Here is an 18,517-nt window from a genome sequence, read left to right as displayed (position 1 = left end):
TCTCTTGATTTATTACCTCAGTAAACATAGTACAAATGAGTTTATAGTCTCAATCGCTAGAGTTTCATGTCCTTTCATACAACATGATTTTAATTTAGTAAATTATGGATCCATTTAGAGTCAAATATACCATGAAACAGGGTTTCCTTGTGATTGACAGGTCCAGTTGTCTGCATGTTTTTTACAGTGTGGTGTGTTGCTCCGTGCCTCTAAACTCAGATTCATGGTGGTATAGAGGAAGAATATTCAAATGATTTAAACAAAAAACATCATTGAAGAAAGGTTTAAACAGAAAAATGTGTAAGTAATTCACTTAAACTCTGATAATAGGAGAAATGACCTCCATAACAGATACGTTTGTCTTCTTAAGACGGAGTCATTTGCAGTATTCATCACTGATAACCTTCACATTATCCTCAGGAGTCAGTTTGTGAAGAGAGCATGGTTAAAAAAGCTCGGTCGTCATGCTGTGTACTAATCACATTAAACTCAACAGCTCAAGTTTGCTTTCGCTATTAAAAAATGAAATATGAAAACAGAAACACTGACAAAGAGACACACACCCTGCACACACACTCCTCCATGTTCAGCCTCTGCACACACACACACACACACACACACACACACTCCTCCAGCTGTCACATGGAGACGCAGCATGCGGCGGCATTAAAAGGGAAGTTATTGTGAGTTTCAAGATCGCCGATGTCAATTAATACCGAGCTGGCTCGTTCGTTCCCGTGTGTCACGCATGCAGCAGCCAGGGTGCAACTGAAATCCATCATGGAGCCGGAGCCTCTTATCATGATTATTCTCCTTTATTCAAAGGATATGGAAGCTGAGTATCTCGGCCGCGCAGCACAGAAGCAGACTTTGCAATTCTTCAATCCCTAAACCCTGTATATACATTCCTGCTACTGGCAGGCCGCCCTGTGCCTCTGCAGAGGCCGGTGAGATGTAATGAAAGTCAGTTCTCATACAGCGTTGTCTTTCTGCAGCTTCGCTGTGACCGTCCTGCTCGGCTGAGTTATTGTCCACCATAAAGACACACAAACAGGTGGGAGGCGTCCGTCCCTCCTGAGTCCTTTTGAAGACTCGGCACATTCTCTTTCCATGTAGGAATAAAAACAAACTCATGAACTGCAGATATGAGGGCTAAATGTCCTCTGGGGTTGGATTGTCCCATGTTAGAAAGTGAGCTGCAGCACATTTGAGCGGCTGTTGCGTCGCAGCAGCTCGGCTTCACGTCTGAGTCGACCTGGTCCACTGATCAAAGGGCCTTTTATATCATTTAATGTAGATCAATGAGGTAAATGACATTATTTGTGTTGCTGTAGGTGTGATTCTGACATTCAACAATATGTCTAAACGGTGCCCTCTGCAGAACATTTAGCAAAACTACAGCAGTGTTAGTCTTTTCCTCACCACACACAACACACAGTGTGTGTCTGAGGGCCTCAAGCGGTCTGGCCCTTTAAATCACCTCTGAAAATGTAATGTGTGCAGGTTTATATGTGAACTGAATGTGTGTCATACCGTATAACATTTATGTATTCATTCATTTGTATATTTTCTCTTTCCTTTTTCAATGAAATCTCTGCTTGTGATCCAGTACGGGCAACAAAGATCAACTTTATTATCTATATTACGATGTAACTGCCAACAAAGAGAAGTGCAATGCTCCATATTAATTAGAATGTGTGCACACTTTGATTATACATCATGGAGCTGGGATGTATTGCACATCTGCAAACAGCACGACAAAAGAATAAATTGCATTGTTAGTCAAACCAGGAAGAAAATACAGATTGATGCAATCCACTTGGTAACTGTAAGTAAGTTGAAGGACGTCGGGTCTTAATTCATAAAAGATAATGTAATACAACAGGAAACTACTGAAAGGAACAGTAGGTGAAATAGTTTTTGTCATCAGCTTTTTCGTATCAACTTTGAGGGAAAACTGAAGCTAAATTATTCACAAAACAGACACAAACTTATTTATTATAATAATATTAATAATAAAGATCTGTATTTATATTCACTGGCTCAGTAACATGAAAGATCAAAGAAACATCCTGTCAAATTGTATAATTTTACCGCCACACATGAAACAGGAAGTGAGGAAACAGCCCTTCCTGTCCTGCTGCGCAGCTCCGACTGATGCTACGTTGATAAAACTCAAAGTACAAGCGCACGCGGGGCGACGTAAAGAAAACAAACGTCCCTAATGCATCGGATGGACCGGGGTCGTGAACGTGGAGTGTGAGTTCCACAGTGGAGATCTGGAGGCTGTGTCCGTCGGCGTGTCCGGACCGGCCCATTCCTGCACAGAAAACATGAACAAGCACACAAAATATCACCGTGATGTCATTTCCTGTGGCACACTTCGGACCGTACCAGTGCTTTTACTTTCAAACAGGTTTATCTGTGTCCGGGTGTCTAAAAGCAGCACATTGTCTCAGGTATTTCATATAACATGACTTTCACTGTCACATCATCACAAAAAAATGCTAAAAAGAGCACCAGCTGCATGCGGCTGTGCACCAAAGCCTTTTATAAGACACAGGGCAGCCTACATGTGGCACTGCGTCACGTTCTCTCCATTAAGGACATCCACTGCGTCTGGTTTTCTCTACTGGAAAGACACCAGAGAGGTCACTGCATCATGTTTTATGGACCTTAAGGGGATCCAAATAGGCACCGCGTCATGTTTTCTCCACTCAAAAGGACACATCAGCGTGACCTATAGCTGAGCGTTTAGAATATATATATATATATATATATATATATATATATATATATATATATATATATATATATATATATATATATATATATATATATATACTGCATGGGTATGAATGCTCTGAGCATCGAGTACCTGGATTGAATCCCAGCTGGTGAAACAATTTCCTGCATTTCCTGATACCTCTCTTTTGCAGCATTGCATGTCTCCACTATGTCTATCAAATAAAGGCAGAACAAGCCCCAAAAACAATCTTTAAGCGTACGTTTATTATAAATGACTGTATGTATATGTACAAGGTCTGTGAAAAGATGTCAATTGTAATTGTATAACTTGCAAAAACGACGTTTCTCTTTTCTGTGACATTGTGTAAGCCCCTAATAAAAACTGTGATTACCTAATGACTGCTATTCAAGTCCAAGGTCGAGGACGGTCTACACCACTGAGACAAGGACACACACACATCCAGTCAGACATGCAGTTCAGCTGCTTCCTGACGGCAGGGTTAGTCTTCCCATCAGATAGCTGCTCGGTAGCAGAGCGCACAGACAGGAAGCCAGAGCCTGGAGAGTCTTCACTGTAATAAGATCCCTTCATCCAGCTAATTAATGAACGCGATTACAACTAATGAGAGGCGGACCCGAACACTGCGCTAACGAGGAATATGTGAGGGTTGACAGTGGTGATGGGCAGCGTGTGCATATGTGTGTGTGTGTGTGTGTGTGTGTGTGTGTGTGTGTGTGTGTGTGTGTGTGTGTGTGTGTGAATGTCTTGTTTACAGCAAAGGGATCTTGGAAATTTACAGTTGTTTGTCAAAAGGAATCTACAAGAGAAACAGACTGGAGAGGAAACAGAAATACCAAAAGAAAAGAAAGACGAAATGCAGATGATCTGCAATGTTTCTGTGGCAAAATCAAACAGGCTCACCAGGATAAGTCTGGACATATTCTGTTTTTCTTAATGTCAACAAATCCCACGAAAAAACCAAAACCATTAATGAATTCTTCCCCTTCAACAAGTGCTGTGCATCTAAACACTGTCCTGATACTCAAAACACCAAATGAGTATTAATCTACTGCTGAAAATTGTCCCCAAAAAATGTACTATTTACTTTCATTTGAATACTGTTTGCCAAGAACTGCTGCGTCCAGCTGTTTTAGATCCACATCTTCAGTAGCAACCTTTTGGGAAGTCAGGAAGTACTGAGAGAGGAGGCTGACACATGGTGGTGGTTTTGGTTCTTTCGTGGGAGCAAAAGAAGGAAGCTGTTGCTTCATCATAGTTGATGAAAAAACGAATTGTTTTACTTGCAAATGAAGATTCAGGTATTGTTGAATCACTTACCTGAGAGGTGAAGCTGGTGTGTCTGAGTGTCAGGTCTGCAAAACAGAGAGGAAAAACAACCAGCACTGTTTTATTAGTTTATCTCTTTACTTTCATGCAACTTACTGCAGAACTAAAAACGTCGTCCCAAAGAAATTGAAGGGAAGTGAACGGATGAGCAGATTATGAGCACGATCTTAAAGCTCACCGACGACATGGTCCTTAGCGTGAACCTGAGTCCAGAACTGTGCTTCCTGCCTGAAAACAGTCCAACACAGCAACATGTTATACCACAACCCTGCAACACAATGATGCCTTTTCTGTTCCAGTTATATGAAACCGGAGCTGCATGAAGGCAAACCGGTGAAAGGATTGTTCTCACTGAATTGAGAGGGATCAACAGGACTTTTCTCCACTGGCTATTTTACATTTCTAAACCGTTTACACTCTTAAAAATGCAGCTTACTAGAACTACACTGCTCCAAAAATGAAAGGAACACTTTGAAAACACATCAGAGCTCAATGTGAGAAAGAAAATGTTGGATATCTATACTGATATGGATAGTTTAATGTCTTGGGAACGAAAGGATGAGGAGGACTGGATTTCATAGACACCAATGAAATCAAAGTGATTAAAATGATGTGGCAGGATAGTCCATTTTGCCAAAATTCAATTTCTGCAACTCAAAATGCTTCTCCATATCTCCACGTGTTTGTATGCGTGCTTTACAACATTGCGGCATGCTAATAATAAAGATAAAGATGTGGCATTCTTTCGTTCCCAAGACATTAAACCATTTAAACTTGTCTAAACTTTTTTTCAGCATTGCATGTAGGGGGTTTCAGCTCGTCCTCATAGGAGAACCCTGTTCGGTTCCAGGTGGACTAGTAATGGGTTCTAGCGCCCCGTGTAAAGGGGATACACCTAGAACAATCTGTGAACTGCTCACCAAAAAGCTGTTCCCTTTTAACATGCCTTCAACATGCCTTCTTGTGGGTGAAAATGTAATCCTGAGTCTCACAAAGAACCATTGAGAAATACTCTTCAACAAAAAAAGGGAAGCAGATGGTTGTGTGGAAGCTCAGGCCTTCATTATGAACCTGTGGGAGCCTTTATTTGTAGTCATATTTGGACAAATCCTCTCAATTTATAACTGTACGGCATAGTGATATTCTTGCTTTTAACCGTTTGTTATGTTGCCAAATTTAAGGAAATATTTGCAGTCGACGCCGCCTCTAGCTGTTGTTGATGTGTCATGGCGGTCACAGTGCTGACGGTAACTCACATTTGTTTATGATAACTTCAGGAAGACAACATGACCGTGGAGAGATAAACACAGGGGTCATGGACCCACCATCAGCCCTGAATGACCCAAATCGAAGGAACATTCTGAACTTCTCAAAGTGATTTCATGAAAAGATGGTGAAGTTTGAACCTGACAGTATGTACAGTACAGTGTGCCCACAAGAAAAACAAACTAATTCCCTTTTTATAGTCGTTTATAATTTAAAAAGTGCATCTTAACAAAAAAGCAATACAACGCAAAAATCCCCTTCAAAATAAAAGCTTTTTTCTTAAATTTTTTTGCTCAGGCATGGACCCCGCGACCCACTTCTGGGTCACGACCCACCAGTTGAGAATCACTGCTTCAGGCTAATGAGGACCGTAAAGACAATACCTTTTCTTCTTTTCCTCGGCGGCTGCTTTTACTTTCGAGAAGAGCGAAAAAGAGAAGAGAAGAGAATAATGAGTTTCACAGAGGAAGACGATCCTGAAATGTGTCATGTGAGAAAGCAGAGCTCCATGTGACGCCGACCTTTCCTGTGTGCCATCACGACCACGAGGACAACTGAACAGAGGAACAACAGCACGGCGGAGGAAGAGCCCAGGACGAGAGGCCAGTCCACACCGGACAAACCTGCCGACGTCACACCGGCATGAGTCTGAGTCTTTTTCTGTTCTTTTACTTCCTGCCTCTCACAATTCATCATGGATTCATTCACATATGAAACAATGACATGTTGTTGTAGTTCTACCTGCTGACGATGGAGGAGGAATTCCTGCAAACAAAAGAAGCAAACGGTCACATATTATGTCAGGTTGTGCTCTAATAAAACTACACACACACACACACTTTGTCAGGAAACGGTCCCCACGGGTTCAACGACACACACCGCAATACCCCCTATGACCACTAGGTCACACACAAAGTAGTGAAAATCGATCCCCGGGGGTCCAAGTTTTTTTCAAAATAAAAGCACCATGCATATCAGCAGGCTGTTTTCTATTGATTTCAATGCTCGTGCCTGTGGGGACGGGGGGTCGGTCCCCACGGGGAAAATCAGTCCCCACAGGGTGAGTGATTTTTCAGATGTGGGTCCCCAGAGGGATATAGAAACGCACGCACACACACACATACACACACGCACACACACACATACAGTACAGCTGTGAATCTGCACCTCTGGTGACAGCCAATGGGAGGCTGCGCTCAGACGCGCTCCATGTGCCTCCCAGGAGCACGTGGTACTGGCACTGGTACGAGGCCACTGGGGCGTCCTGGACGGGCACTGGGAAGGCGACCTGGTGGCTGATCATGTTGGCGTGTTGAGTGGCGACAGGAAGTTCACTCTCAGCCAGGTAGAGGGAAAACACAGCCGCGGGGTAAGCGGGCGAGCCGCCGCAGAGCAAATGCAACACGTCCGTCTGCTGCTGGAGGACAAGGATGGGAACCGGCAACGCGTCTGAAATGAAAAGAATTGGCCAGAATATATATATATATATATATATATATATATATATATATATAGAATAATAATTAGATTTATATACATATATATAATTATTATTATTTATATATATATATATATATATATGTACATATATATATTTAAATAATAATGATATATATATATATATATATATATATATATATATATATATATAGAGAGAGAGAGAGAGAGAGAGAGAGAGAGAGAGAGAGAGAGAGAGAGAGAGAGAGAGAGAGAGATGAAAGCAAAATATACACTATTTCCAGCTTCTCTAATGGAAATATTTGCTGGTTTCCTTTGTCTTATATAAGATAAATATTTAGGGGGAATCTATTTAAATATGTCCAGAAATTGTAAAAACGTACCAATTTAGGAATTCATTTATAAAACAAATATTCATAATAAAAAATTATTATTAGCTGAAGGCCTGACAACATTTTTCCAATAGTTTGAACACTGTGATATTTGCCATTAAATTCAACATTGTAGATGTTATCCCAATCATAGAGTCATTCATTCAAATGACATTTGAAGGCATCAAAGTGGAAGTTATAATGTTATTCCTAAATGTAAAACTATGTTAAAGGTGTGTCAGATCCCAGAACCGTATAATCACAGAAATATTGTAAAAAATCCAAATTGATGGAGCAAATTATTGAAAAGAAAAACCCACTTAAGGTAAAGCAGGTTCATACATATTAGTTCTTAGCAACAGGAATGCAGCGTTCGAGGCCCCTGGGAGCAAACAGTCCCGTGGGACATCCTCACCTATAATCGAGATGTGAACCACGTTGCTGACAGTCGAGTTAACCAGCGCCTTTCTCTTGGTGATCTGGTAAATGCACGTGTACTCTCCCTCCTCTCCTCCCCTCACCGGCCCCACGCTGAAGACCCCCGGCTGGGGTTCAGGGTTCGAGACCCGGCTGGCCCGAGGCCGGACGGGGCCTGGAGCCGCCGTCCCCGCCGGCTGGGCGCCCCTCAGCAGGAGGAAGCTCACCGGTTTGTTGCGGCTGCTCGGCCGGGACTGAGACTGGGACGGCAGGGGGGCGGAGCATCTGAAGGACAGCACGTCCCCGCGTTTCACCAGACCGGTGGACGGGTTCACCGACAGGACGGGGGGAGGGACCGAGGGGACGGGGGCGGGGCCAGTGGGGGCGGCGTCTGGGAAAAGGTGCAGAGAAGAAGAGGATAATGAAACAAGTATGGACCAATACCAATCTCCACTCTAAACCCTCAAGCCCTGAACCCTCAGGGACTCACTGACGTCAGCTGCTAACTGGTTGAGGGTGAGAGTCTGTGAGGGCTTGATGGTGTGAATATGAATGACAGCACTTTACTGCAACATCGTGTGACTACATTAAAAATGTTGTGTACAATTATACATTTTATTTTATTCTGTTTATTCAAAGGTTCAAACGTCTTCCTCATAAGATGAGAAGTCATTTTATATTATTTATTCACTCGTTTTTGTCAAAATAAAATGTATGATAAATGTACAGAAAAATATGTATATTCTGTTTGCATTCCTCTAATTCATGTTTTTATGTTCCATAAAGGTATTTTATCAGCTAAATGCCCACGTGCCTCTTTCTTTACCCTTTTTTTGTTTTACGTCTCCGTTCTTCCAGTGGGAACTGCGTGTTTAACCTCACGTGGCAATGCATTGTGGGTAATTCCCTTAGGCAAAGTCAGCATCTAATGTTAGCTTATGGAAAGGGTTCATAAAGGGCTCAAAATGTCTGCCACAGAGCCCTCAGGCACTCCACCATGTAACACTGGGACACCCCTAAACCCTTTTGGACTTGGCGGGAGCGCCTCAAAGTCTGTGAGTCCGGATTGGGCCTATCTCTACAGTTGTGCGTCCCCATTACTTTTGGCACATCAGTCATGTGAAGCATGTGACAAAAGAAGCCGAACAACCTTCGGTTTGCCACAGTTGCCACAGCCGCACTCCCCTCTGTAACCGACAACGCTGGAGGCCAGCACCCGTTGTGTTTGATGAATCAGTGTGTGTGTGTCTGTGCTTGTAGGTGTGTGGTTTCTATATGAAGGGCAGGATGTAACTACCCCTGCACACACCCACAGAGCAGAGGACAATAAGACAGCACCTGCATGCAGCAGCGGAAGGGAGTGTTTGTTATGTTTTTACCACATGTCGAATCACTTGTGGGTGCAGACTGAACGAAGCGGCTCCGACTCTGTTGTTCCACGTCGAATGAAAAGTATAGAGCAGCCAGAGCCACGAGCACGAGACCAGAGTCTGCATCCATCAAGGAACTACCGCGTCAAATCTGATTGTGAATCCGTCACAGGCCAGATTTAACTGAACGCTATGCATTCCTTAACGCACCTGTTTGTGGCTCCAGCAGCAGATAGGGACTGAACACGCTGAACGGACCGCCCTGGTCCTTGTACAGACAGCAGAAGAGTTGGACTGGATCCTCCTCCTTCACCGTCACAGTGAAGTGAACCTCCTCAGCGCCGGACGGCAGCTCGTGAGAGTCCATCTCCATGAAGCAATGGGCACAGAGAGAGAAGAGTAAAGCCGCAGGACGAGTCACAGAAATGACGTTCGCACGTCCTCAACAAAACATTTACCTGCTCTGTCACTCGGAACAACATGAACTTATCCCCTCGGTGGCCCTCTGGGGTCCGGCAAACCAGAACCGCGGAGCCCTTTGACCTGGAATAGATGGAAAGGGTCGGCGCCGGCGGCGGAGAGGAGGTGGAGGCCGAAAGCCGTCCTAGAAAGGAGGAAGAAGAGAGAGGGGAAGGTTTCACAAGCGGCAAGAATCAGTGGAGTTTCACACATTTTCAGATGAAGCAACGGCGACGCTCCAGCTGTGATTGCTGCATGTGGTGAACCAGTGATTGCAGCTCATGACAACATAGCAACGCAACAAGAAATACAAAAAGAGAGAGATTGCCGGTAACTTCAAAGTTTGGTAAATCTCCAGAAAGCATAGTTTGTGTTGATCATTACACATTTAAAGGCAGTTTCGGCCGTTGTTTGCTTGTTTTTTGACCGCCGAAAAATCATTAAATTGATATTTTTCCTGGAAATATAGTGTTGGGAGACAAAACAATAGAGCTCAGCGATACATACGGTGCGTTTAGAAACGACGCGGGCACGACACTCACCCCAAAGTTGTAGAGAAGTGAATAACAGATATATCCAGAGGGATTGTCCACCACTAACAACCTGCATCTTTGACACAAGAAGAAGACTGAACAGTGTAAAAAAGCACAAGCATGAGCTCCTCTCTCTCTCTCTCTCTCTCTCTCTCTCTCTCTCTCTCTCTCTCTCTCTCTCTCTCTCTCTCTCTCTCTCTCTCTCTCTCTCTGTTTTCTTAATACGTATCACATCCTCTTGAAGACAGAACGATTGAGGGGAAGTTGAACCAGTAAACACACTTCCTTTTTTGGAAGCCCACTGGTCGGATGCGTGATGAGAATAAATAGCAGGCCGTGTGTGTGTCAGGAGCCCACGTGTAAAAATATTTGTGTATCTGCACACAAATGCAGATATGATGTATTCATCCGGTGTCATCCCGCTGTGAGAGGTGTGCTTGATAACAATAGAGCGGTGGAACGTAACAAAGTCCTTTTAAGCACTGTTTTTTAATGAAGATAACAGTAAATGAGTCATAAATCCCCTCTGTGCATTGTTAATGTGGTGAAAGACTATTCTAGGTGTGAACGTCTGGTTCTTCATGAAATATCTACATCGTGTATAGAGGCCCATTTCCAGCAGCTATCAGTGTTCTGATGGTACATTGTGTTTGATCATGGCCTTAGAAGACTAATGGAGGATAGAAAACCCTTGAAAACCCTTGTGATGATGTCACACAGCTGAAAACAGCTCTGCTGGTGAGAGAAGCTCTAAAACTGTTCTTCCTTTGAGCTGGTTGAGGATCTGGAGCTTCACATTTGTGGGTTCATGAACTCTCAAAATGTCCAGAAGAAGAGAACGTTCATGTGAAACTCTGCAGTCTGTTCTTGATCTAGAAGTGAAGGATGTTCATGAGGGAACCTGAGGAGGAACTGAACATGTGTCTGTGTGACCCTAAACTGTTGAACGGTCGTGTAGCTTCTTGCAGATTATTAAAGTATAAATCCTGATTATTGAGTCCGTCATTGTTTTTTGTTTCTGCGCTGGTCAAATCAAAGTGTTCGTTGTCATCACGTGAATCTTTCTCATGCAAAGAGAAGAAGACTGAATGTGGGAAAGTCTAAAGCAGCCACCCACGCCTGCAAGATGATGAAAAAAAAGGAGAAATTGGATGACAGAGACTAAGACTTAGCTCACTGATAGAAGGAACATGATGTTTATGAACCGTATCAACAACTCCGTTCTTGAATTTCTGCTAAGAAGCAGAGTTTGCTTTAGAGGAGAGTTAAAGTGCACATTACAAATCAAATTCTGCTCAAGGTGGTAAATATTCCTAAAGAAGATGAAGGTATCTAAATCAAATTACTCTGTGAACGTTTCACTGGCGAGCAATAAAACCACAAGTCATATTTTATAATCATTTCATCAAAAATAGGATTGCTTCTACTAGTATTTTATTGAGTATGAGCCAGTAAATCTAACTATGAGTGTGAATCCTTAAGGGTGCACTTTTTCTTTAAGAGCCTCCTCTCATAAAGATTGATCAGGTGCAACAACATTTAAAACCTTTAAAAACATCACATCTGCATTTCAGAGTTATGCTCAGGAATGAAGCTGCAGGGCAACGCGTGTATTGCTGTTTAAAATCTCCTGTTTTACAAGAGAAATACATATGAAGAGGGAAGTGGTTTTTTTGAGGAACATGACATTATTCTTTAAAATTTCCACTGCTGCATCGTTTTCTAAATAAAACACGACAGTCATGGGAAATAAATCCTAATGACTGTGGTGGAGTTTGGGTCTGACTTTTCCTCTGGTGCCACCATGAGGTTTAAATTTGGGGTTTTGCAAGAAATGTCTCAACGAGCCCTAAAACTGCCCCTCCCCCTTTTTAATATTTTTTTGTAGGCCTGAAATAAGCTTTATGGTTAACACACGTTTTTCACATTATTGTTCTACCATATGCAAAAAGGTCAAATACCTCTTTCGGGAACTTATAATAATAAATGAAGAAAGAGGTTTAATAAGACTTATTATTTAGCCTATTGTGTGTGTGTTTTATATATTAAATATATCTAAAAAATATACGATATATATATACATATATATGTATATATATCGTATATATATGTATATATATATATATATATATATATATATATATATATATATATATATATATATATAAGCATAATAGTCCTCATACCTCTGCTTGCCCAGACTTACGTATGTTTCTGTTAAAATCAAGATAAAAATTATAATAAATAAGACTTGTTGTGTGTGTGTGTGTATATATATATATATATATATATATATATATATATATATATATATATATATATATATATATATATATATATATACATTGTATATTTTTATATATTAAATATGTCTAAAAAATATACTATATATATATTGTATATTTATATTTATATATATATATATCGTATTTATATATATATATATATATATATATATATATATATATATATATATATATATATATATATATATATATATATATATATATATCGTATATTTTTTAAGTTTAGTCACCAGGTAACAGTAACGCCGCCGTGCTTCTTTTCGCTTCCGGGTTGGGGCGGGGCTTCCCGCGTCACACACACCCTCTCGCGCGCAGCAGCGGCAGCAGCATCCACGAGCTCCTGAGTGTCGCGCGCGCGCGCAGCCTGAACTTGTTTTCCGACAACAATCATGTTTGCTGTTGAGGAGCTCGTCGCGGTGAGAGAACCCCGAAAGAAGAAGAAGACATGAAGCTTTTAAAGGAATGGAGGAAGACTTTCTGCTGACACGCGCGAGGAAACGAAGAGGTGATCCACGCGCGTGACTCGGACTCGGACAGGTTAATCCGCCCTGGTCGCTTCCGGCAGTTGAGTTCTCAGCTTGGACAAGCAGAACAGGTGAGAAGTGGCTCGGACTTTCTATAATCATCTTTTCTTCTTAAACTACAGGCTGCTTTCCGCCATTAAAGTGCAACCAAACTCAATTTCACCATGAAAAAAAGTAAATAAAAAAATAAAAACGTGCTTTCACATTGTGATGTGATGACATTTTTGTTATTTCTTGACACAAAGATGAGCTGAACTGGACCTGCGGGGACATTCAGAGGAAAGTGTTCCAGGTTGGAGCCAAAGCTGAATGGTTATTTGTCTTTAGTGCAGTGGGAACAGTGGGAACAGTGGGAACAGGTGTCAGTCCAGTAAAACAGTCAGAAGCCTCTTTAGCTTTCCTTTGTGATCTGAAAGTTGTGTGTCGAATAATGTGGTTTGGTGAGTTGTAAAGTAACTGTCACTTAGTCTGGTGGACGTAACCAGCTGGCCTCCTGTAACACCACTGCTATAGTGAGTCGGCTGCACTGTCGCCTCACAGCAAGAGGGTCTGGGGTTCAGATCCCGGTCTGCAGGTCCTTCTGTGTGAGTCTGCATGTTCTCCCCGTGTCAGTGTGGGTTCTCTCCGGGTTCTCCGGCTTCCTCCCACAGTCTGAAGACATGCAGCTCAGGTTAACTGGACCCTACATGTCCCGTCTGTGTGACTGTGAGTGTGAATGGTTGTCTCTGTGTCTGATGGACTGAAGGATCCAGGTGAACGCTGCCCTCACCCTTTGACAGATGGGATCGGCTCCAGCGCCCCGCGACCCTAAAGAGGATAAGCGGTTGGGATAATGGACGGATGAATGGATGGATAGTGAGCCCATAGAACGTCTATAGCGAGAGACAAATCCGTCTTTTTGATCTAAGTGAAGTTTGGCAAAGTTTAAGGTGCCAAGTCAGAAGGAAATATTCTGTCCCAATGAAATCGATATCTATCTATCTATCTATCTATCTATCTATCTATCTATCTATCTATCTATCTATCTATCTAAAGGCAGCTGCAGTATTTACTTAAAGAAAAAAGTACTTCCATGTCCTTCCTTGACACCCTAAATGAGCGTGAGAGGATGATGAAGAAGAGCTGCTCTCAGTCCAGCGTGAGAGGATGATGAAGAGCTGCCCTCAGTTCAGCGTGAGAGGATGAAGAAGATCTGCCCTCAGTCCAGTGTGAGAGGATGAAGAAGAAGATCTGCCCTCAGTCCAGCGTGAGAGGATGAAGAAGAGCTGCCCTTGGTCCAGCGTGAGAGGATGATGAAAATCTGCCCTTAGTCCAGTGTGAGAGGATGAAGAAGAAGAGCTGCCCTCAGTCCAGTGTGAGAGGATGAAGAAGAAGAGCTGCCCTCAGTCCAGTGTGAGAGGATGAAGAAGAAGAGCTGCCCTCAGTCAAGCGTGAGAGGATGATGAAGAAGATCTGCCCTCAGTCCAGCGTGAGAGGATGAAGAAGAGCTGCCCTTGGTCCAGCGTGAGAGGATGATGAAAATCTGCCCTTAGTCCAGTGTGAGAGGATGAAGAAGAAGAGCTGCCCTCAGTCCAGTGTGAGAGGATGAAGAAGAAGAGCTGCCCTCAGTCCAGCGTGAGAGGATGAAGAAGAAGAGCTGCCCTCAGTCCAGCGTGAGAGGATGAAGAAGAAGAGCTGCCCTCAGTCCAGTGTGAGAGGATGAAGAAGAAGAGCTGCCCTCAGTCCAGCGTGAGAGGATGAAGAAGAAGAGCTGCCCTCAGTCCAGCGTGAGAGGATGAAGAAGAAGAAGAGCTGCCCTCAGTCAAGCGTGAGAGGATGATGAAGAAGATCTGCCCTCAGTCCAGCGTGAGAGGATGAAGAAGAAGAGCTGCCCTCAGTCCAGCGTGAGAGGATGAAGAAGAAGAGCTGCCCTCAGTCCAGTGTGAGAGGATGAAGAAGAAGAGCTGCCCTCAGTCCAGCGTGAGAGGATGAAGAAGAAGATCTGCCCTCAGTCCAGCGTGAGAGGATGAAGAAGAAGAGCTGCCCTCAGTCCAGTGTGAGAGGATGAAGAAGAAGAGCTGCCCTCAGTCCAGCGTGAGAGGATGAAGAAGAAGAGCTGCCCTCAGTCCAGCATGAGAGGATGATGAAGAAGAGCTGCCCAGGGCTTGTCAACCAAGTTCAGTTTAAACGGAACAAGTTTGTTTGTTGGGTTAAATCCTGAGAGGCAAAGCGCTTCTCGGGTGATATTTCCTCCTTGAAGCGAGTTCATTATAGAAGAGACGCCTAAAAAAAAAAACAACAGCTTGGTAACTTATTTGAGAGCTTGGTTTGCAATGGATGAGGAATATCATTGGTGCATATTTGGATGTTTTTAATGGTGCATGTGTCACAGTGGACTCCCCCGCGTCCCGCTGCATGTCGGGGTAATTGAACGCTGCGGTTGATTGGCTCCCCAGTGTTGTGCTGCTCATCGGCAGGAACATGGAGGAGACGCTGATGAGCTCCTGGGGGGGAACCTTCCACTGACCTGGGAGACGGATCCACGGGATAAAAGAGATGCAATTTTTAACAGATCCTGCACATTATCATGCGAAACATGTTGCAGGTCCCGGCGCCGTGCGTTGTCAGTGTGTTTCTTGGTTGCTCATCGTGATATAAGCAGGATAATGCCATCGTTGTGTCACTCCTTTTAATGCAAACGATACAGAATCAACACTCAAAAACGTCTGTTCTTATGACCATGTGACCAAACGTGTATTCAGAGTACAGCGAGTGTGCACAGAAACACGCCTCCTGCACGCCACGCCCTCATGTCATGATCCTTTATGGGCGAAATCAAAGCCCACGCGACCTCCCAGAGGTCATGAGAGTACGGTCATGACGTGTTGGACGGACTTGGACGTGAACTGCAGCGTCGCAGGTCGACGGAGGCGACAGCGCCGTGGTTCTAGTTCCTAACCTGAGAAAACCCCGAAGTCGTTTCTGTCTCAGTCGCAAACCGCTGCTAAAATTAGACCCGTTCGCTTTGAAAAGGCTGCGGGTAGCTCGCGAAGGGAATGATGCATTATTCAGCCGCGGTGCAGAGCGCTGAAGGGCAGCAGCGACGTGCATGTGGGAGGATTGTGAGTCAGGGTGTGTGTACTCGGGTCTGCTTTAATTGTTCTAATGTGTGATACTGCACATGAGGTGTGTTGGATTATTTTTAGGAAACCAACTCGATGTCTTCAGTCTGGGTTCAGATCAAAAGTTATTTACAGAGAATTATTCTCTTGGAGGCGGTGAGTGAGGGCCTGAAAATTAATACATTTAACCACAAAAAGTCAAAATCGAAAATTAGCAACAAAGTTCTGGACCTGCGAAAAGACTAAATATGAGTTTACAGACTTAACAGACTAACAAACACAAAATCTGGCCTAACAAACTAGTTCTGTATATAATTAATAATCAGACCATTTCTGAAGCGAATGGGTAACCAAGACCAATTAACTACTAATAAAATGAAACGATATAGATATTTAATTCATAATAATGAAGCAAAACAAAACAACAAACTACTTTTCTCTCAACAAATATCTCTTAGCTTCAAATCTAAATCCTGCCATGATGTGTCGGACACGTGAAACCTTCCAATGGCCACTTCCTGATCATTTTATCCTTTAATAAACTGAGATATAACATGAAACACTAGAACAAGATTCAGTCAGTAAAACAAAAACACACCAAACGTAAAAACAACTTTGTTGGGACAAACAAACAAACCTTTTTTTTCTTCTCAAGATGATAAAGTCAGATGTCATTGAGACACTTATAGTAATTCTAATTTTGAATACTTTGTGGAGGCGTATCTCATTGTGCATGTGTTCATGGAAACATACGTTATAAATAGCAACAACAAAAAAGCATTTTTTTTGTGAATTTCTGTGGGCATTTTTTTTATTTTCAATAACTTTAGGAAGTGCCGACGGTTTGCATGGGAAATGTGTGTCATGTGTCCTGTGGGTGCTGGGCTCAGGCTCGGTCTGGGTGCTCTGGGTGTCACACTGATAATAAAAAGAGAGAGAGGTGCAGCATGAGAGAACAACTCAGTGATACACTGAATAAGGTCGGTGATGAATAACCTTCTGCAGCCGCTTCACTGCGACGCTGAGTCACACACTTCAGCCACCAACGGCTGGTTTAATGTGGCAGTGGGAGGCACAGACCTGCATCAACACACACACACACACACAGTCACACACACAGGCTAACACATGTAAATACCAGCTAAAAGTGGCTGAAGCTCAGAAGTCATTTTCAATAACCTTCTGAAAGCAATGTTCTCCTATAACAGGATAATTGATATTTATCACAGCTCACTTTTTCAGTTGGCAGAGCAAAAAAAAAAAACACACTCACTTAGTCTTATGAAGCCAGTGCTCGTTGTTTATCAAACCTGTGCTTTTGAAAGGACTTTTCTACAAAAGCCCTTTTCCCATGCAACAGAGTAATCCCTCAAGTTCTAATGTTTTAAGTGTCTCAAATGGACGTGCAGCTTCGGCCCGGCCTCCTGCTGACGGGGAGCAGAACAACCTCAGCCGTCAGTGTTTGACGTTTTCTCTGGACCTTCTCCTCAGGTGAAGCAGTTGGCCGGCCGTCTGCAGCCCGACTCTCACGGGAAGGTCGACTTCAAAGACTTCTGCGGCGGCGTGCTCGCCATGAAAGGTGAGAGAGAGGCGGCTGAAGGGAAATGCATCGTGTCTCTTCAGAGGACGCGCTTGTAGCTTTGGTAATAGCTTAGCGCAGGCTATTTCTGTCAACTCAAATTCCTGCAATAATGAAAATGTCCTGGTGCAGAATATTTCCAGCATTGACATCCTTTACATGCATCCAGCTGGCCGCGGGCATCCCTGCAGCAGAGTGACTGATGGTAAACCACCAGGTGGTGATCCACAGGTTTTATACATTCACAACTCTTCTACAAAACATTCAGCTGGTTAGCTTTGGAGGGCGATGGTTGCATCCCGCGGAGCCCTAAAGAACGCTCGCCCCGCCTAACCAAGTGGAACGAAGGTTCGTTTACGCCGACTCGTCATATTTCCTCTTCACGGCTCTGTTCTCTTTGCATTGTTCCCACACTGGGAGTCTGTGTGAAACCAGGAGGAGACGCCGGGGTGCTGCCGCCCAGCAGGAGGGCCGGCGTCGGGCCTCTAGCTCTGCATGGTGGAGGGCGGTTCACCTGGCAGTGACAATGCAATTTACCTTTAACACTCGGGTGTCAGTTAATGACTAAAGATCATCATGAAGTCGCGTATACTAACGCCTGGTTGCATAATAAGAACATTTAAAGCAGCTCAAGTTGATGTTTTCACAACAGCGACAACGTGACAGCGTGAGAAATATCTCCTGATATGAAAAACAGAGACAACGGGATGTCAAATACTTAAATGAATCATTATTTGTAGTTTTGGTTCCACATTCTGGGACACGTTTATGAACCTATGTGGTGTAAAGTGAGTCATTTTAGTTATAAGCACTCATTAATATGAGGTTAAGTATCAGAATACTTGACAATTGCTGGTCTCCGACTAATATATATATTTTTGGCAGGGATCATTGTTTATTTTGTGATGAATTATAATATTTTATTATACAACATAATCACTGTTATAATGCCTTATAATGTGACTATAAGTTGTGGTCATTGTGTGCTTTTAGTAAAGTGTCAAAAATGACCACATCAAACTTGCAAAGGACCACAT

The 18,517-nt window shown here is 43.2% G+C and overlaps 1 protein-coding gene and 1 long non-coding RNA gene across 3 annotated transcripts; both read right to left on the bottom strand.

Moving 5' to 3' along the window:
* Positions 1 to 1,622: 1,622 nt before the first annotated feature.
* On the bottom strand, positions 1,623 to 5,973 carry LOC137794946 (uncharacterized). Of its 2 annotated transcripts, XM_068592110.1 has the most exons (5): positions 5,884 to 5,973; positions 5,746 to 5,776; positions 4,275 to 4,324; positions 4,088 to 4,122; positions 1,623 to 2,320 (listed from the first exon to the last, which is right to left on the bottom strand). In XM_068592110.1, exons 1-5 carry the CDS (start codon positions 5,897 to 5,899, stop codon positions 2,222 to 2,224), a joined length of 231 nt encoding a protein of 76 aa, XP_068448211.1. In that variant the 5' UTR covers positions 5,900 to 5,973; the 3' UTR covers positions 1,623 to 2,221. The 2 variants fall into 2 exon arrangements, with proteins under 2 accessions (XP_068448211.1, XP_068448210.1); XM_068592109.1 differs by having other exon boundaries at positions 5,746 to 5,973.
* A 125-nt stretch (positions 5,974 to 6,098) lies between these two features.
* Positions 6,099 to 7,778, bottom strand: LOC137794807 (uncharacterized). The gene is made up of 3 exons (XR_011078351.1): positions 7,607 to 7,778; positions 6,530 to 6,811; positions 6,099 to 6,127 (listed from the first exon to the last, which is right to left on the bottom strand). It is a non-coding gene; the product is annotated as an uncharacterized lncRNA (long non-coding RNA).
* Between the last annotated feature and the right edge of the window lie 10,739 nt (positions 7,779 to 18,517).

This window comes from Clinocottus analis, unplaced genomic scaffold (genome assembly GCF_023055335.1).
Source record: "Clinocottus analis isolate CAN_PGR_092001 unplaced genomic scaffold, fCliAna1.0.p SCAF_26, whole genome shotgun sequence".
In the NCBI taxonomy this organism is placed as follows: Eukaryota; Metazoa; Chordata; class Actinopteri; order Perciformes; family Cottidae; genus Clinocottus; species Clinocottus analis.
This window is presented reverse-complemented; position numbering and strand designations above follow the sequence as displayed.